At 33.7% G+C, this 21485-nt stretch overlaps 1 protein-coding gene across 2 annotated transcripts in view; it reads right to left on the bottom strand.

Moving 5' to 3' along the window:
- Slc13a1 (solute carrier family 13 member 1) overlaps window positions 1-21485 on the bottom strand; it is a 189016-nt gene that overhangs the window by 60351 nt on the left and 107180 nt on the right. For both annotated transcript variants that reach the window (XM_063241413.1, XM_003475042.4), the window contains 5 exons: window positions 13523-13651; window positions 6972-7108; window positions 4517-4704; window positions 3822-3879; window positions 3691-3739 (listed from right to left, as the gene is read on the bottom strand). In XM_063241413.1, coding sequence (XP_063097483.1) covers window positions 3691-3739; window positions 3822-3879; window positions 4517-4704; window positions 6972-7108; window positions 13523-13651 — 561 coding nt within the window. The remainder of the gene's footprint in view (window positions 1-3690; window positions 3740-3821; window positions 3880-4516; window positions 4705-6971; window positions 7109-13522; window positions 13652-21485) is intronic.

The raw sequence follows: 21485 nt of genomic DNA, 5'->3' as shown, positions 1-21485 counted from the left end.
TATAATTATCTGAGATGATTTGTTAACTAAAAGTATTTGCCGAGCAAATATTTACAAATATTATATGGCAATCACCATTTCGTATATTTAAAACAGGTAGTAAATGGACAAAAATCTTGGCCTTGAAAGATGTTACATTTTAGTGGAGGAAGCAGACATTAAAAATAAGTGGAGATGGACTAAGACAGGAGAAAGGGGAAAGGAAGGATTAAGGAACAAGATATTCCTTGTATACGTACCAATTCCCCATGATGAATGTATGTATTATGCATCACAAACACATACTAATTTAAAAAAGGGAAAACCATAAAATTATATTTTGAAAAATGGTCTTGCTAGGTTGCCTGGACTGGCCTGATACCTGCAACCTACCACAGTAGCTGGGATTTTCGGCATACCATGGCTGGGTAAATGTTTACTTCTTAACAATAGTATTATTAGTATAATTCTGCATTTTATTTTGTGAGTAACTCTTAATTTTCTTCTATGGCCATATTTTTCTAAATACGGCTTAAGCCATATTTCCCCAAATAGAAGAAATATTTAGACTTTTTTTTTTTTTGCCTTGTCAGTCAAATTCAAAGGCAAACTACTTGGAATTTATTTTTATTTGTATATTTTAATAGGTTAACCTATAAGGAGATTATACAGAAACCATTGTTCATTTTTTGTTAGTCGATTCTAAATACTCTGTAATGCTGTCATTCTCTTGAATGGTTTTACATTGTTTTGATATACTTAATGCTACAATATACGAAGTTGTACTCAAGGATTTCAAAGAAAGAGACAATATGGTAACTACTTTTAGGTTAGGATTATCTGGTGGTGAAACACTATTCTGCTTAAATGGTTATGTTTTGTTCTGCGCTGTTTCGTTGTTATGCCCTCTTTTATCTCAATCTCCACTCCATTATTTACTTTTTTATCTTTATCCTTTTAATTAAAGGAAAAAAAATAGCAGGATATATTATAGTAACCCACTTTGACTTTTCATTACCTTGATTTAAAGCCCTGTATTACTCTCACCATCTGGTTTTTAACTGATGTTCCCCTATTCTGTTTTACTGGATAGTATCAGGTTCGAAAGTTTAGGCATCAGCTGTGAAGATAATGAGATTCATTATGACGCCCATTCTTGTTGACTTTTACAATGTCTCCAATGTTTTGGTTTTGTCGGTTTTATTCTTTACTGTTTTGTTCAATTGTATTATAACTAACAATATAGGCAATTCTATTAGAGATAGCGGGAGGCATTATGGTAACCATTGTTGATCACCTTGTATTATGTTTTTACATTATCTATTATGTCCACCCTTTTGACTTGACCGATTCTGTTCAGTTATGTCACATTTGGTTTTACTCTCTTCCAAAAAAGTAATAAGAACCGTGGGAGCAATGAAACCCAAAATGTGTAATAGTCATGGTACAAAAGAGAGGAAAAGAAAGTGCTCCAAACTATATAACTGCATGTATATTTAAGTGTATAAGATAGAAAATGATATCACAGAGTTTTATTGGATCAATGAACAGAACTGTTTGAGTATCATTGATGGAATGTCCACTTTACAAGCTTTAATTTTGTGACTTGAACAATTATTTCTAACATGACAATATGTAATCCATTAACTAGTGATTTCCTACTGTTCATTTTTTTCTGTAAATCTGTATAACTTGTACCCTTTCCCTGCTTTTTTTTTCTTTTCTCCTTAAATAAAATTAAAAAAAAAAGAAGAAAGAAAAAGCAGAACTTTATGAATGCAAATTTGCTTTCTGTTTTATACACGTAGATAACATAGACACAGATCCTCTATGTAGCTGGCTATTATTAAATTATCTAGTGGAAACTTGTAAAGGATTATTAGAATCATGGCATAAACCATATATTTATTCATATAAAAACTATACCTGTTAAAAATCAAATATATTTTAAGTATACAACATACAAAATAAAGCTTTCATGTGTCTCAAACTTTTCTACAACAAACAGATCTCTTGATTTTTCTTTATAGATGCTAAATTTTTAAGCATTATGTTCTAGAAAAACCATAGAATTAACACTCAAGGCCTTGTATTCACTCATTCATTAATTGATGAAATTTAGTGTCTGTTGAAATCTTAATCTGTGTCACACAAGGGAATGTGCCAGGGTCTACCACAGAGCGAATATACATGCAGGCCCACATGCATACTTACGGAGTTTGTACTCCTCTGATATGTGCTATCATTTTTCCAGAGTCACCTGTCTACTTCATTCCTGACAATCTACTCCAGTTGTTCTAGATTGTGGAGGGCTTGGCCTCTGTGCATGCCTTTGTTTTATGTCAGACTTACTTTTTAAGTCTATATTCCTTGATAAAGCTATGCTACTTATAATAAACAGTAAATATTTCATCAATTAATGAATAAGTATGCCTGAGTCAGAACTTCAGAATTGTATCTGAATGGCTTTGGCTATAAATTTAGGCATCACGCCAAAAGAGTTTCTCAATATGCCCACAAGAAAGTTCCTGAGTGTAAGTTTATTCCTATTGTATAAGTTTGCCAATGTTCAGCAGTGTTTAAAGTCAATTTCTAGTGCATTTTTCCATCCTATGCCTAGGCTAGTGTTGATTTTTTATGTTTCAAGGGAATTATTTCTATTCCTAAAGATAACATTGGAATCAGTTCAAATATATGTAATATATATGTATAACTATAAATAAAATTCATCCCTAAAAACCTTAATGTATATGTAGTTCATGACTTAAAATTTTGTAGTGTTTACTTTAGTGTTTATTTTTCTGCATAGAAATTGCTCTTTCTACAAAGGTTTCTATAAACAAGTGTTCTTTTTCCTATTGAGTTGCATACTAATGCTGTATTGCCTAAGGAAGGGACATATGCCTTATTTTCATATTCTTAATGCCATGGTTACTGCACAACTGTTTCTATATAGAATTATTTTTCAATGGTATTGAGATATACTGCTCCCAATGAAACCTGGTATAGTATTTTTACATTGATTTATTCTAGGGAAATAAATTATATGGGATAGTTTACAAAGGTCTCCTTTCTTCCTTTAATAGCTAGATGTCTACAACTACTCCTTGCTTGTATTTGACAGAAGCAACTCATGAATTCTGCGTTGAATTTTTAGTGGCAATGGAAACAACAAAGTTATGTGATCACTTATAGTTATATGAGTAGGAGTAGATTTAAGTTTATAACCTGAAAGACAATGCTCCTAAGGAAAATCAAGCTATTAGGTCAGCAAGATTTTAATAGAACAAAAAAATGTAATCCATTAACTAGTGATTTCCTACTGTTTATTTTTTTCTGTAAATCTGTATAACTTGTACCCTTTCTCTACTTTTTTTTCCTCCTTAAATAAAATTTTAAAAAAACAGAAAAAAATAATACACACAGGCTAAAATTACATTCTTAAACTACATTACCTCACTATCATCACCATGATTCTAATAAAAGGAGAAAATAAGGACAACACCAATTTTCAGAGTCTAAAATGTTTCCCATCTAAATGTTGATTTGTTACACATTCATGAAGAATCATCAAACTATTAAACTACATTTTGACTTAGTCCAGCAAGTCATTTTTAGATAACACAGAAAGCACTATATCTAAAAATGCAGATGTATCCAATCACAAGTCTAATATGATTTCATGTTTAGAAAGATTCAAATTTAATGTACCTTTTGGGTCTCCGTCTTGCTTGAAATTTCCTCGTTATCATTACTATACCTAAAAAAATAAATTAAGCTAGTTTATAATTTTACTAAAAAGCAGTTTGGAAAATCCTAAGCAAAATGTCAATATTCTTTACCCTGTAAATGATTTTGTTTTCTCTTTCTTTTCCTTTGTTCCTTGTCCCATAGCAATTTCTACAAAACATAATAAAATGAAAACAATTTAAGTAAGTCATCCCCGGGTTTGCATGCACGTATGTATGAGAAATAGAACTATTATTAGGAAATAAAAATAAATTCAATTTGTACTGGTATAGCTTTCATCTCACAAAGTATTTGGGGGGGGGTGTGGTTGAGACATCTTGCTAAGTAGCCTAAACTGGGCTAAAATGTTTCCCAGGATCGTCCTACTTAACATCCATTTCGCAGGATTACAGGCATGCATCACTGCACCTGGCTCATGAAGCATAAATAAACACTAACATCCTCCCACCAAAAAACTTTTCACTGGATCAAAGCAACCAGAATTAAATAGGGAAATCTGATGCTGAGTTCAAATAAGGTGTAGGAATTAAAGATTACCAGTATTACATAGGAAAGTCATTTTAGGGCAGAAAGAGTAACCAAGAAGTGTAGGTAAGACATTCCTCCTGTTTTTGCTAGAAAATACAAAGTCAACAGTTAACTTAGGGTAAGATATATGTATGAGTCCTTTATAGTGTACTATAGGAACTATAGGAAGAGATTTAAATTCTTATCATGCATGTATGAACAGTTTATAAATAATTGCCTAAATGACTAGATCTACTGTGGTCATATCAATACATGATACCATCAATATCCAGTCCTGCACTGGCAGCCTCGTTGATATAAGTCATCTGATTGGACTCAGCCTCTGCTTCAGCATTCATGATCTGCTGTGACACGGCCTCCACGATGGGCATCACCATGGCAGCAGTAGAGGTGTTGCTAAGCCACATAGATAAGAAGGCAGTACTAGTCATGAATCCCAAGGTCAGCCTGCAATGAGAAATTGCAGATGTGGATTCTCTATCTTTGGCAGCTCTGTATTATCTAAAGGTAAAGGATATTGTTTGTGAGTTGAGAATTCAGTTCTTCAAAACACAGAAGGTTAAGGTTCAGCCCTGGTGGTGAACTCTGAATACAAATATAGCCACATAGAAATCGAAGTAATACATGCAACAGTGGAAATGTTGACAGATTTGTCCCTTAGGGACTAAGAGAATTGTCTCCCCCAGAACAAAAAATTGATTAAGGTATTCAAACTGCAAGTCAATATATAATGTAACAGCTTACAGAATTACACTACACTTGAATTCTCTTTAAAGAGGACCATGTGTCCTCAGATACAGGTAGGATGAAGATACAAACACTTTTAAATTTAGTGCCTTATTTTTTTATTTTACCTTTTGGTCATATCTGTGTTTATTAGATGTGTGCCAAGGAGATCCAAGAAGAAGAAAAAGAGTTTAAAATTTATAAATCTTTTTACTCCTCTATTCTTCTGGTTCAATACATGGTCAGCAAAGATAGGCGAAAATCATTTGCTAAAATGAGATTTTAAAATTTTCTTTACTATCTTGAGTCTGACATTCCTCCTTGTCAAGAATTGTATTTATTACATGGCCGTCCGTGGAAAGTAGTTTGTCTTTAAAAATAGTATACCTGAAACTTTAGGCTTTTAAACTACATTTGCAAACTTTCCACTTCACATTTGGCAAAGAGTATGATCTCTTTGAAGTAACAGGCTCCAAAAGATCATTCAGGAGTTGTTTATAAAATTCTTAGACTCTCTTATTAAAATAAGTTTACAAGAATAACTTGCCATATATTTCAAATTCAGGTATAGTTTATATTTCCTTTGTGTGAAACAAAGTAAAAGAAAAGAGAAATATATTTGAACAAGTATTTATTCAAGAATAATAATAATGAAATAAAACCAGAAATATTGTGACTCATGCCTATAATCCCAGTGCTTTGGAAGGCAGAGGCAGGAAGATTGCAAATTTGAGGTTAGCTTGGGCAATTTAGTGACTTGCACTTTGTATGGAAAAAAAAATTTTTTTTAAAAAAGGGTCAGAACTAAGGACTTTGGTTTAATACCCTGTACTGCAAAACAAAACACAAAACCATACACACAAAAAAAAAAAAAAAATGAGAGAAAACAAAAAAGTAGTGTCAGGCACAGCTTCTGTTGATGAAAATGCCTTAAGCAGGAAAGCTGTTTGATGGTATGAGGAATGGGCTCCTCCCCTACTGTGCAGCGTTATTCTCTCCCCTGAAGTACTGGTTTAGAATCAAGGAAAGCACATATTTCTGTACCACAGATGAGACAGAGAGCATTGTTTCATTTTAAGAGTAAAATGCCTTGAATATATGTGTTACAAAAATGTTTAAGTAACTTCAAATTTGTCAAGGATGAGTCATATATTTTATATACTGTTAAAATTTAGCAAAACAGTTTTCTCTACAAATGATAAATGCAGATGGGACTCTGCCCTAGAATTATGCAAGAGAAGTCAATAATATTTTCTTAATTTCCCAAAGAAAGACAAGAAGAGAAAAACCACCTAAGGCTTTAAAGCAAAATATCATTATGCAAATGATTATGAGACTGAAAATTTTCTCTAGCTTACATTCACACTCTTAAAAAGGATTTAGAATAAAACCAAAATATCCCATTAATTTAATGAAAAAAGGATTTATTTCAATGAGTCAAATGAATGGTTTTGCGTTCTATAGATGAAAGTTCTTAATTGATTGTTTCACTTTGCAGCAGTTGATTTAAAAAGAAAAATGTTCACCTTGGACTTTTTCTGCACACATTTGTATTTTGTCAGTAATATCTTTGTCTTTGGTTCATAACATCCTCCTGTTGATAAAGGATGCTTTTGAATAAGTTTTGAATGTATAATCAGCCAAACAAACAAGACAGGAATGAAATCTGCTCTGAAGTCTATCAGTCATGTCGGTTGAGGTTGAGGCTTCCCTCACCTTTGACTGAAATGGTCCATTAAAGGTGAAAGAGTTATGTGTGCTCACTTTTAATCTCCCTGTAATTAGATGCGCAGTGAAAGGAAAATTGTTTTTTCCCTCAGTACAAGCATACTTTATGTCACTTTCATATTTGTAGAAGAAGAAAGAATCATGAATTATACTGGTGTATAAGCGAGTTCCTGGACACTGTTACTTATTTGACTATTTGCTTTGCACAAAAATGGCCTGTTCAGAAGGTGCACTGGGAGCTGGAAATAAACAGTACTTACCATGCTGGGTTCACACCCACCATCATCACCATCTTGAGGGCAATCCTCTTGTGTAAGTTCCATTTTTCTATTGATGTTGCTAAACTGATGACTCCAATCAACAGCAGGTGAAAATCTTTGAAGTAACTAGATGCCACCTGAATTCACAATTAAACCCATAATTATTGTTGGGGGCGAGGGGAAAGAGATGCATAAGAAAGACATTATTAGTGTGTCCTTTGAACTTCAACTACTTTGTCTTTCCAGTTTGGTAGAGACGTGTTTGAATATAAATGAAAACATGTCCTATATCCTCAGTCTGAAATAGTACTGTTAACAAAAATATGTGGGAAAAATAAAAGAATACTCAGGATACTGGGTTTGTATAATTTCAGCAAACTGCTCCTATGTCTTAATTTCTACATGCATAAACCATGTTTGTTTGTTTTTTAGTGATCTGTAGCAGAGTAGTAGTAACAAATTTGGCAAATTCCTGAATCAAGTTTGGAAGTAGGATGTGTCTCATTTATTCTTGTATTTATGAAATTAGCACATGTCCAGCACATATACATGCACTCAATAGATTTTAATTAATATATCTTGACTCAACAAGTTTATAAGATATTAGATAATGAAAATTCAGTTATATAGAGGTCAAAAAAGTATCTTGAGTATACAAGAGAGACCTCCCTCAAAAAGGAAGTGAAGCAAATAATCACTTTTTCCTACATAATTGGGAGGTCTTTCTTCAAGATGATATTCAAGCTGACTTTTGGAAGATAAATACAAATTTGAATTTTTCTCTGCCTTTATTTCTTTTGGAATTTTGATCATGGATATACAAACCTCTTGCTGCTATGGTCTGAATGTTGGTGTCCCTCTCCCTAAAAATTTCATAATCTGAAATCTTCTAAAAACCTAATATTGCCTCCACAATTTTATAAAAGAAACCTGAGTAAATGCCCTTGTTTCTTTGACTGCATAATGATACAACAGCAAGGTAATATCCATGGCACAGAAAGTGGGCTCTTTTAGACAAGTCTGCACATATCTTGATGCTTTCTGAATTCCTCAGAGCTATGAGCTTTAAATCTGTTGTTTAAAAATTACTCATTTAATGCATTCAATTTAATAGCCTCAGTATTAAGTACTAATAATATTAATTAGTTTTAATAGCCTCAGTACCAAGCCACCAACCCTATTTTACCAATCCTATGAAGAGTATATGAAACTAATTACTTTAAAATGAATTTAAAAGAATTACATTAAAAATGCAAACAAGCATTCATAAAGAAGCTACTATAGTAGTCTAAGTTAATCAAGAGTTTTACCATTATAGTTTTAATTATCCATAGTCAACTGTGGTCAGAACATATTAAATGGAAAATAAATAATTTAAACAATTGAAAAATTTCATGCCTTTTAAATATATACTTATAAACAAGTTAAAAGCTTATGCCCAGGATGTAAATTAGCTCCTTGCCCAGTGTATCCATGGTGTGTACACCACTTCCACAGTACACACTTACATAGTGTCTACTTCTCAGTTACCACACTACAGCTGCTGTGGCATCACAAAAGTCGTGTTTGAGTAAAGTGTTAGTTAAAAGTGGCCTCAAAACACAAGAGTACTAATTCAAAAAAGGTACCATATGATAAAACACGGAAAAACAGAATAACTGTAGAACTATATAATAATTTACAGTACAACAAGTGAAACAAAACATAGTTCATATAGGGTTCAGTCCTTCAGGGTTTCAGGCATGCAGTGGAGTCTTTTGCAAGTATAAGAAATCTACTACGTTAGTAAGTGATTTAAGCACAGGAATAAATTCAAGGTCCTGAGATATTCCTGCTATGATCTGTTTAGGTTACACGAGGAATTATCAGACCTTGTAAAAAGGCTATCGATAGTACTCTAAACTTTCTGGGTCACATGGTCTCTATCATTCTCAACATAAGAGAAACCTAGAAGATTAGTAAACCATTACTTCTGAGTGTGTCTAAGTGGGCCATGGTGGTGGGACTTTGAAAATTTCATCTGGCTCCAGGCTCCCCCTCTCTGCATATTTAACTGGCTCACTTCTAGGCTGCATGAAGTGACCAGCTTTATTTTCACCATTACCTTCTACCATGACATTTTTGACTTGGAATCCAGCTGATCATGGACTGAAACCTCAAAAATAGTACAAAATTGAACCTTTTCTTTTGCACGCTGAGTATATATATATATATACACTTTGTCCCAGCAATGGAAATATGACTAGTCCCTGGATAGCCTAATTGTTTAGGGGGAATGGAAGAAGGTTGTGTTATTGGCTGTAAATGACACAGATAAGTACAACTATTTTTTAAACAAATTGATACATCAATTGAAATCTATAATGAGATTTGAAACCTACTTGCAAGAAATGGTAATTATAATTATATCTGCAAATGGGATTTCATAAAAAATACATGAACTTTTACAATCAGAGCACTGGGGTTAGTTATATAATTCACCAACTAAGTAACCTTTGTACAACTCATAAGCGGCTGTAAAACTTGAGTACACCTCACATCAAGTTTGTGAATTAAATTGAGATAAGGTTTCTTAAAAGGCAATTTGTTAGTTATAAGGCAGATGATTTTAAAGTTTTTTGTGTAAGTCATTTTGTGAAATACAATTAACAAGTTTCCAGTTTTTATATTAACGGTAGATTTGACAAGCACAATCTTGCTTCAACCATAAAACATTTTGTCCATGTGGATTTCAGGGTTCTAAACATTTCTGATTTTCTTCCTGCATTATTAACCTTATCTTCTTAATCTCCTTCCTCTTCTCACTAACTTATTAATGTTGCGGTTATCCAGAGCTCTGTTCTTTGTACTCTCTCTTCATTCATTCCTCAAGTATTTGCAAGTTGTAAGACTTTAAACATCATTAATATGCTGATGACTATAAGATCTGATTTTTCCAGATGAACCTTTATGAACCCTGGACTGTTGACCAGATAAATCTATCTGCTTATTCAACATCTTGACTTGTTCAATAAGTATTTAAAACCTGTTTAGTACTCAACTGCAGGTGTTAGTACTTTTACAATAAACCTACCCTACCCATAATTATTTTGTATTCCAATTGATGGCAAATCCATTTTCCTAGTTGGCAGGTCCAAAAACTATGTATCTTAAAATACCTTTTTAGCCATAGGCCACATTCAATCAATGAGGAAAGTTCACCAATTTTAGTTTCAAAATTTATCAATAACACATTCAACATTTTATTACTATTCTGGTCTGGATTTTCACTGTGTCTCATTTGGATCGCAATAACCTGCTTCTTGTCTCCTTCTTTCTACGTGGTCTCTTGATATAGTAGTGCACATTTTTCTTTTAAAATCAAAGTCAGATCACTTGTATCCCTTGCACCTAAAACTCTCCCAGGAGTGCCACTTCATTAAGTGTTAAAGTCTTACAACAGCCTAGATTGGTTCTACACAGGTCCCACCTGTCTTCATGTTATTTCCATGACATCATCTTCTATCACTCTGCTCCAGCCACACTGCAGACCTGGACCTGCCATACGGCCTTTGCACTGGGTGCTCCCCATTCTGCAAATGTCACCTTCCAAGTATTTAAAGGGATTACTTCCTCTTCTCTGGTAAATCTTTGTCCAGGCATCCTCATGTCAATGAGGTCAATCTGACCAACAGTTACCCTTTCTAGTACCCATTAACCTTTTTCCAGAGTAGAGCACCAATGACCTAGGAAACTCACTATTTAATTCATCTATTTATCAGACATATCCTTTACTGTGTCTTTTTCTCTAGGAAGATTGGATATGTTCATTTCTTTTAAATTTACAGATGTTTTCCCAAATGCTCAGCAAGTTCTATCATATAGATATTCAGTGACTGAACAAATACATACTGCAACATATATATATATATATATATATATATATCACATAAATTTTCACATATACATAATCTATAAGTAACATTTTATTAATAATTAATTACTAACATTTGTTACTAATATTAGTATTATTAATTATGATTAATAACAATATTGACATTTGTTTTTAAATATAAAATTAGGCACACTATATGCTTAGAATTTCAATTTTAATTCAGTACATATGAGAATATTTCAAATGTTGATATTCTTCAAACACAGTAATGTGTTTAGCAATATATAAGGATTTTGTATTGGCTTAATAGGAAAGGAAAGTTAGAACAATTGTGGCAAAAAAAGAGGTTCTTAGGGCACTGAATTTAGATGGAGATATTTATAATGCATTGTAGTGTTCAATGAGATATTTGATATTTAAAGATGCTGCAACAGGGTTAGAGGATGATTTAATACTTGTGAAACTGTAAATATTAAAACATGTAACAATGTTATACCGTTGTTCATATCTGTATTTCACATTAAACTATTTAACTTATTATGAAAATCCTTTGAGTTCTGTGGCTTTATGAGTTCCACTTGTTGATAATGAAAGAGTTGCTAAGTGACAGGATAAGGATCATATAAGTGGATAAGATAAATACTGAATTTCAGACTTGGGCTTACTCACTAAACATCTAGCCCTTTTAAAATATAGTGTAGCTTGACAAATTATTTGTAAGTGTTAAAGCTTATTTGTCCTATCTAGAAAGAGGATAAAAGACTAAAGAAAGTTTTTGTCTACTAAAAATCTTAACCTAAATGTTTTGAGTTAATATAAATTCCAATTAAGATCCTTTACAGAAATTCACATAAAGTATACAACAAACTTAGATTAAGATACCAGAGAGAAAATGATAGGGTTTTTATCTTCAAAATACTCTGAATGTTTAATGTGATCTATTCATTTTCATCAATCAATAAATAATAATATTAGCTAAAATATATCAAGATATTACTATGCATCAACTTTTACATACATTAACTAACTTAATTCTTAAGTATTTCTAACAAACTAGAGTTAGTTCTAGAAATAAAAAAATAGATATTGCTGGTAGTGGAATTGGAGGTTGTGGATTTGAGGCTGTGGGGTTTCAGGGTAAAAAGTTGAAGTCTAAAAATCATAAAGACTAGAAGTGGGAACATATAAGGAGGAGATCATATTATTTTAAAAATCCAAGCAATAGCATCATTAAAGAACACTGGAGAATCTTAGATGCCAGGTAAATTTTTCATGGGTCAAAGTGACTGAATTTCAGTTTGGGCTCAATAAAGCTAAATTGTTTGCAAGAATAAATTATTCAAAATGATATGATTTTCTTTGGGTGTCATTAGAAGTTCACAACACTTAAACCATGAATGATAGCATCTGTCAGAGAAATATTGTGGATGGAATTCTTCCCCAGGTAAGAATTGAGCTAAAAGAACTCCCTCACAAATGTAAGAGTCTCTGGCTATTAAATTAGTCAGATGCTGGTACCTCTGGAGATAAAGAATTCTTGGGCAGGTACACCCACCAACAATCACATAAGTATACTCTCATCTACAGATTTGTTGCCTGTAAGTAAGCACCCCTATACCACAAAGAGGTAGTGCTCGAGAGCATTAGGAAACTTAGATTCTTCATCACAGATTCCATGTCAACAGAACGTCAGCCTGGTCATACTTTCTTACAGCTCCATGTTACTTAGAGAGAAAAGAATCAAGATTAGCAAGAGAGAGGAAATGCAGTAAGAAAGAGGATTTCAGAAGGTCAGAAATATAAAACGATTTGACTTTTAAAACTGGAGAGAATAACATGACAAAAACAGAGGGAGCAGCTTATCTCACAGAAAAAAACTGTAACCAAAAGTTAATTAAGAAAATTCTCCATCCATGTTAAAGACAGGCAGACATCAAGAGAGCAGTGTCGTGGCTACAGAAAAGTCCAAAGGTGATAAATTGCACTAACTGGCAACTCACAATTGTCATCTTTCCTGAGAATGTTTCAGCTGTTGTTTAGGCAGCCGTTGTTTACTGGGTGGCTGGAGACTACATGGAGATAGATACTCAGGTTGCAGTCCATTTTACGCTCTTAATGGGAAACTGAATCCATTTTCTTCAGATGGGTACCCTTAGATTGTGTAAAGGTAAGAAACAACTCTCAGCATGAATAAATTCCTCTCAGCAAGAACAAAATAGAAGTACACATGAAAGTTAATTTGGCTTTATCTTTTGAAATGGCAGGTTTCTGGAAAAGAAAACAGGGATGCTTTTTCTTCATTAAAAATAAAAATTGTTTTTCCACTGCTGTGAAACTAAAGCCTGGTGAATAGAAAAAGGTTATGGAAGATGTGACTGAGATGAACCTTTTATTAGGAGGGGTCATCAGTCACAGATGTCAACAAAGGAGATGGAACATATTTTTCCTACAGAAACACAGGATGTAAAAGGTAGCAACCCATGGTTTGTTTGTTTGTTTGTTTTGTTTTTTCCAGATGGCCAGTAGGCATGCAGAAACCCAGAGGGAAGGAACTTGGGAGACTTCTGGGGCAGCCTTGCTAAAAAGATTATTGCTCCTTGAAAAAACAACTTTCACAAAGGAAATCACAATATAACGTAAAGAATCTAATGATGACAACTTTTGAGGGGGAACTTACCCTTGTAGAAGACAGGATCCCAAACATGGGGAACATTAATCCAGGAAGCAAAGCGGTTACTGTCAGAGGCAAAGCCTCTGTCACCCAAAATATGGCAACAACAAAGAGTACATAGGCACTCTGTGCTTCCTAGAAAGAACAAAGGCAAAACACAAGGTTAAATAAGGAGGCTGGGAAGATTATTGTTCAAATCACAGTCATATCTGTTACATGGAGCCGTGTTGTGGTGACAAAGGGAGACTCTCTGAAGTTCTCTGTGTTTTGAGTTGCCAGTAAGTAGGACTTTCAGGGATTTCAGGAGACAAAATTCAATGGACATCAAAACCATTTATTAAATTTCTTTCACATTTCTTTCAAAACAGGCTACCATAATTAATTTTCTTTGCATATATCAATACATATGAATGTTTTTACTTAACGTCATTTGGCTTCACTGATGGTGGAGTGTGAAAATAAGCCTGGTTGTAGCCTTTTATCCTGAAGCACGGGCTCTAACATCTAATTTTCCCATGGTTGTTTGGATGGGGCTAATGCACACTTGCCTTCTCATCTTTCTACCTAAAAGGGCGAAGTCAACTGGGCAGAAAACGTTTTCTGTACTTTATCTCAGAGGAAGGGCAATGGTAAATTAAGTGCCAGGGAAGAGCCTGAATCAGCTTCTAAGAGACACGATCTTAAATCTTTTGAACCTCCTGCCTTGTTTTTTGAGAAGAACTGCTTCATTGCTGGGAAGACACAGGGAGATTCAACAGGAATGTGACTCTTGGTCTGTTACTCTATAACCTGTTGCAGTATAAAATTGTAGGCTTGCATTTTAGATCACTGATAAGAAGTAATTAACACATATTTTATGTAACTTACATAATTTTGATATGCTATCATGTGAAACAAACAATAATCAATGAAATTAGTTATATTATATAATTTTGTTTTACTCTCATACCACTGATTCTCTCCAGAACTGTATTTGAAAATTTAGAAAAGCTGTCTTTCAGGGTTAATGAGGTTTCTGTTGCTGTTGCTGTTTAAGCCTTATATAGTTCCCAGCTGTGCTCTCTGCTTCACCTGCTTTAGAATGAGTCCTTGTGCTCCCTATTTACTCTCCCAACATCCCTACATCTCTGGTAGATTTCTAAGAATCCTTAATAAGTCATGATTGTGTCATAACTTTGCTCTGCTATGTTTTTAAAGGAAAAAGAATAAAGGTGTTTTGATGCTGACAGGTTTTTGCAGAGTCTGCCTCTACAGTCTTGACAAACAATAAAACTGAAACAAAGCCAAGCCTTGACTGTGTCTTCCTAAACTACTCTAGAGAGAATGTGTGAGTAGCAGTTTAATTTTAAGTGCCAATGTAGTAGAAAGGCTGTGTATTTTCTGGCAATGAGGATCCATTAATAACTCTTAAGTTTTTCCTTGCAACTTTATGTTTTCTATCATACTTTTAAGAACCTGGGTTTCAAAGACAAAAATGAACTTTTTACTATCTTGTTTCCTAATTAAAACTAGCTAGTCTGCTGCTCCTAGTTCTTCCTCTGTCATTGTACTCCTAAGCCTGTCCCTGTATCCACTCAACTCCTGAATTGCAGGCAAGGATGTTCTAAAGCCAGATCACTTCCTAAGAATCTATTTTGACTTTGTGACACCCTTGTATAAACCACATTAAAAAGTTGCCCACCCCCACAACACACACATAAAAAAAAAATTGGTTACACTGAGAACTATATGGAGCACCAATTTATCAAGGTCTACTAAAACATCAGAGAAATAAAGAAAATATATGGCATTATCTAAATGGGTTCACTATATACAACCCTATATGCCTAAGGTTTGAAATTTCATATCAGTGAGTCTTCTTTAGCTAGATAAATACTTTAGCATTAGCTAATTTGTTTATATGGGACAATTTTGGGGACAGAATAAAAAATTTAAATATTCAATTATTAGCTTGTCTACATTACTTTCCTATTAACAAATCTAGCCCTGCCTTGAAATAATCTAGATTCGGTTACTATCAGTTATGTTTTGAAAACAACTTTGCTGTAGACTCTTTTATTTAACTCTAATTCATAGTATATATTCAGAAGTAAACCAGGAAGTCTTCCTTAAGTGCTAATTTCTGTCTTCTGATACCTATCTTTTGTACCCCTTGATCTTATTTGGCCATTTGGATGAAAGAGTCTGCTACTTTACAATGAAAATTCAATTTGTTTTGACTCAGAATGTTGTATTTGTGGGTATGTGAATGTGAGTGTAGATTTGTGTGTAATTTGAGGCAGAATTTACAAACAAATAGATTTCATATTTAACATGAAGTAAATCTCTGAATTTTCTTTTTAAAAAACTGAAAAATTTTGTACTATTGATACTATATTCTTGCATGACAACAATTTCCCAAGCTCCAAAAGAACTTACACACAGGTTTATAGTCATCCTCCACACCTCTTCACTCGTTCTCCTACCGTCTTGGATTTTGTCAGCACTTGAATGAAATCTTTGATAGTAAAATACTGCCTACTTGTTTTGCCCTTCAAACCTTGTTTCCTGTCTCGGGATCAACACTTATTGCTCATTAAATCTCTCTCTCCAAATTTCATGTGGTCCATGAACCAGCAATATCAGTACTAAGAGCTGTGAAAAATGCAGAATATGAGGTCTTTTCCTAAACGCAATGAAGTAAGATCAGCGTTTTCCATCTTTCCAAGTGATTTTCATCTAGATCAAAGTTTGAGAAGCCTGAAGACATATGTTTGTAAAGAACTTCTTTCTTATCTTTAATACTGGGTCCAAAATCATACTTTCCAGGTAGTATTCTTCTGTTTAAGGTGATTTCCTAGATTTATAACCTATTTAGAAAACTTGTCTTCATTTCAATATGCAGATAAATTCATGTTTTGTCATGGATCTGCCCAAAATACATATGTATATTTCGCATTTTGTCTATGAGTTCAGAGCATTACAATTGTAGTTGTGTCAAGCACCATATCTGTACCATCTGTGTAATAGTAACTTTTCTGTCACTAGAACAAAATACCTGGCACCCACATTTAAAGAAAACATGTTTATTTTGATTCACAGTTTCAGAAGGTTCATGGTTGGTTGTCTTCAAAGCAGAAATGGATGTTGGAAGGGAATGATGGAAGAAAGCTGCTCCCCACAATGGAAGCCAGAAAGCAGAGAAAAGACAAGAATCCAAAGACAAGAATACACCTTTCTAAGTCATGTTCCCAGGATCCAGCTCCTTCAACTGGGTATTATATCCTGACATCATGTTAGTTACTAACTCAATGGATTAAAGCAGTAGTCAGTATAATGCATTCATGATCCAGTCACTTCGAAAAAGCCTACATTTGAATACATAAGATTTTGGGGGGAACATTTTAAATCTAAACCACAATATTTTGCCTCTGACACCAGCTTTACATATGCTTCCTTGCTGGATGAACTGCAGGATTTTCACATCTTTCAGCTTTGCTTTTTGTTTCTGATTCTTACTGTAGATCTGGGTAAAAGCAGCCAGCATCCCATAGCTTGAACACTGGGCTATTTGGGGAATTCCACTGTCAGATAAATTAGCCCACCACTTTTAAATTCACCCTTACATGAAGTCTTATAACATGGACAGAAATTCAGATTTTTTGCCAGAATGAAACATAAATAGCCTCTAGTCCAGTTTTCAATAGTGTGCTCATTTCCAACTAAAACCTCATGAGCCTGGCCTTTGCTACGCGCACTCCTATTAGCATTCCACTTTTTAAAATATGACCACAATCACTCAACTCTGTTTAACATTTTAGGAATTCTCTACCCCGCATCTCCAAACCTCTTTAAACTCCTACACACCAGTTCCAAAGGCTTCTCAACCACATAGTCACATATAGTCAAACCCATGACTTCACTTTTGGTGACCATTTTCTGGATTAGTCACTTTCCACTTACTGGGACAAAATAGTCACACCTACAATTTAAGGAGAGGAGAGATTTATTTTGGCTCATAGTTTTAGAAAATGCAGCCTACAGTTAGTTGGGTCCAAGCAGAAACAGCAGGGTGGAAGAGCACAGCACAGGAAATCTGCTCAGTCTATGGCAGTTAGGAGGCAGGGGCAGTGGGAGGGAGAGGAAAGGAAGCAGCTGGGAAGGAGGACACACCATCCAGCTCACACTTCCAGTGGCCCACTTCCTTGCACCAGGTCTCACCCACCTTATATACATTCAGCTATGAGCTCATCTACCGATTAATTCACTAAATAGTATAGTGTCTCCAGAAACTCTCCAAAAGCCCACATCTGATCACAAGAAAATCTGAAATTAACATTTTAGATCTAAACAATAAGAATGACTGATATCTAGCTTCCAACATTTGGGGATTATCCCAAGTTTTTCCCATATGCAGAAAACTAAAGGTTTAGCAAAGGAGGAAAATGAACTACCCATGATTATTCTTTTTAATGTTAACCTTAAACCAACACACAACACTGTATGCATTTCTGTTGTATAAGTTTTGAAATACATACCTATATGACTAAATATAGATAATTTTATATGTATTATCTTGTATAGTTATTAGAGTTGTCACATTGTGGTGAGAACATTTTATACACTGTTTTGAACCTTTTCAAAAGTAAAACAAACAGTTATAGTTACTACATGCACAATAAATCACTTAACTTTATTCTTTCTGTCTTTTGAACCATCAGGCCAAACATACACATACCAAGTTATTTTAGCCTCTGATAACCACCTATACTCTACTTCTATGATATAGCTTTTCTGAAATTACACATATGAATGAGATCATGCAGTGTTTGTCCCTTTTTTCTGCCTGGCTTGTTTCACTTAACATAATGCTCTTCAGATCCAGCCATTTTGTTGTAAATGTAGAAGTTTTAGCCTTTCTATGGGTGAATGGTACTCTGAATAGTTTCTGTATAATAATTTATTTTTGTATATATACTAAGTTACAGATTGTGGGATCATCTGGTAATTTTCTTTTTACTTTTTAAAGAAACTCCAAAGTGTTTTCTATAATAATCCTGCTAATTTTCATTCATATCAACAATGTTTGTGGGTTCCTTTTTCCACAACCTCAAATAATTTATCTTTTGTCTTTTTGTAGTATTTATTCTAACAGACTTGAGGTGGTGTGTCATTGTGTGTCTAAATTGCCTTTCCTAATAATTAGTGTTACTGAGCATTTTTAATCTTTTTGGCCATTTGCATGTCTCCTTTTGAGAAACCTCTATTTGAGTCTTTTGCTCACTTTATAAAAGATTTGTTTTGTTACTATTGATCAAATTCCTTATATGTTTTTAAATATTAACTCCTAATCAGGTGTATAGTTTAAATATTTTTTGTTCTGTAGGTTATCACTTCACTCTTATTTCCTTTGCTGCACAGACATTTTTTACTTGATATAATTGCATTGGCCTGTTTTCCTTTTTGCTTCTTGTGCATTGGGGTTCTTGTCCACAATATACTTGCTCATTTCACTATATTGAAGCATTTCCACTATGTTTCATTCTAGTAGTTTTATTATATCATCTTATCTTTAGATCTTTATCTTGAGCTGATTTTGTGCATGATGTGAGATAAAGGTCTGATTTTATTCTTTTGCTTGTAGGTATCATGTTTTCCTAACATCATTTGTTAAAGATATAAACTTCACTGTGTGTTCTTCGAAACTTTGTTAAAAATCAAATTTTGTAAATGCATGAGTTTATTTCTGGGCTCTCTGTCTCATTGCATCTTTCTGTAAGTCTGTTTTTCTACCAATACCATGCCATTTCAAATACTAACATTTTAAAATATATTTTGAACTCAAGATGTCTTCAAATTTGTTATTTTGGCTCAAGAATGTTTATAGCGGTTTTGGGTTTAGGGGATACACATGAAATTTTTTATTGTTAGGGTTATTTAATGTGTAGAATGGTTATATTCTCCCAATTTTTTCAGGGCAATATTTGTATACATCTGGTGGGAGGTATTCTTACTAATTAGCAAGCCCTTTTCATTCTTTAGCTGATAATTATACATACATTCCATTGATGGATCCAACACAGGAACACCTCCTTCTTTTTGTTCTTTTCTCTAGTGTAAACATTTTTGTGGTTATAGGAAGAAAAACATTTTTTTCTTCAATACTATGTAAGCATTCAATAACAGGAGTTTAATTCAGGCATAATGCAATGTACATTCTATTAAGAATATCAAATTAAAATACAAGGAGTAGTTGATTGTTTTCAAGTTAAATATTTATGAACACTTTTACTAAGAAGAAGATTAAAATGTAGAATAAAACAATCACCTGTTATTCATATTCATCCCAGGAACTAATATAAAGAAGAATGGCTTTTTGTGAGCAGCTTCTTCTGATACAGAAGAAAATTTCGAAGTTGTTTAACTTTGCAACAACTCAAGAATGATGCTGGGGGGCTGGGGATTTAGCTCAGTGGCATAAGTGCCTGCCTTGCAAGCAGGTAGTCGTGAGTTCCATCCCCGGTACCGATAAAAAGGAAAAAGACAAAAAAAAAAAAAAAAAAAAAAAAAAAAAAAAAAAAAAAAAAAGAATGATGCTGGATATTTGGTTTCTAGAACCAGATTTTAGGTAGAAACTTCTGGAGATGGTAAGGGGAACTACAGTTGCGGGGAGGGAATACGGCAAGGGAAAATAAAAAGAATTAAGATTTGTTTCATACCTATAACATCTCACCATGATAAATGTAATCATTAGGCACCCATAAATATATTATAAAATAAATTATGAGGCACGAATGAAATGCATGATAAATGTTTAACAAAAATATTACAGCAAAAGACATCTTACCATTAAACCCCATAATAATGAAGCCCCTTGCTTCAAAATATTTTTTCCACTATTCTTTCTACTTTCTGAAATTGTTCTTAAGTCTTCTTTCATGTGTTGGTGCACTTTTGTGGTTCTCCTGATGACCTAAATCAATTCAAAATGTTTACCTTTCATAGTTAGTTTAATTTTGGAAAAAGTCAGAAATATTTTTATTCCAGATCTGTTGATTAAATTGGGTGAAAACACACCTTAACTTTTATGCAAGCCTGCTTTTCTGCTGGAGGGCACTTGGCAGTAGCATTCACCTCCTAAGGATACTCACAAAATAGGGTTTCCAGATCTGCTTCAGAAAGTCGCAGTAATGGTGATATAACTGTGTTGTCAGCAGTGGGAGCTATTTTTGAGGGGGTCAATGGCAGTGTATCCTTATTGTAATAAATATTATATTTAGACATTAACATACACTTTTTTAATACCACGTGGTTTCTTTTCATCACTAGAAATGTATAACTCTTTTGTCACTAGAAATTTATAGCATGATGTAATATTTCAAGCCCTGCCATCTGTTTTTATATTGGTCTCTTCTCTATGCTTTTTTGCTTCTCTCTTTCTCTGTGTTCTAAATGAGTTTCTTACTACTGCATCAGAAATGCCACAAGCCATCAACATCATTGTGCACAATCGGCACTACTACTTTATCACAAAAGAACCGTGATAAAAGGGGAGAGCAATAAAAGATGTCTAATCATAAAGTAATAGAGTGACTGAATCTTCTTCCCCTTCTTAATCCACCCAAAGCTGTGGAAGTGACAGACCCATTTGATATTATTTTTATAACTAACTCTAAAACCATAACAAGTACATGGGTTTTTTTCCAAATTCTGCCAGCAATATCAAAGTACTTTAACATTATAAATTCTTGAACTTAATAACAGTAACAAAAGTAGTGTCTATTTTCATCTTGTTTATTTTTTGTGATGGAAAATACAAAAATAAAAAATGGAATTCTAACTAACATAGGTCTTACCAAAAACATTTAACAAGTATTATTCCTTCTCAAAATTCTGTATGTGAACCAAACACAAGGGAAGAGGAAGAGGAGAAAGAGGAGAAGAGAGAAGAGAAGGAGGATAAAAGGAAAAACAATAACTTACGAAAATG

The sequence above is a fragment of the Cavia porcellus genome, unplaced genomic scaffold (genome assembly GCF_034190915.1).
Source record: "Cavia porcellus strain 051 isolate PalLab524CR breed Dunkin Hartley unplaced genomic scaffold, mCavPor4.1 scaffold_2, whole genome shotgun sequence".
NCBI lineage: Eukaryota > Metazoa > Chordata > Mammalia > Rodentia > Caviidae > Cavia > Cavia porcellus.
This window is presented reverse-complemented; position numbering and strand designations above follow the sequence as displayed.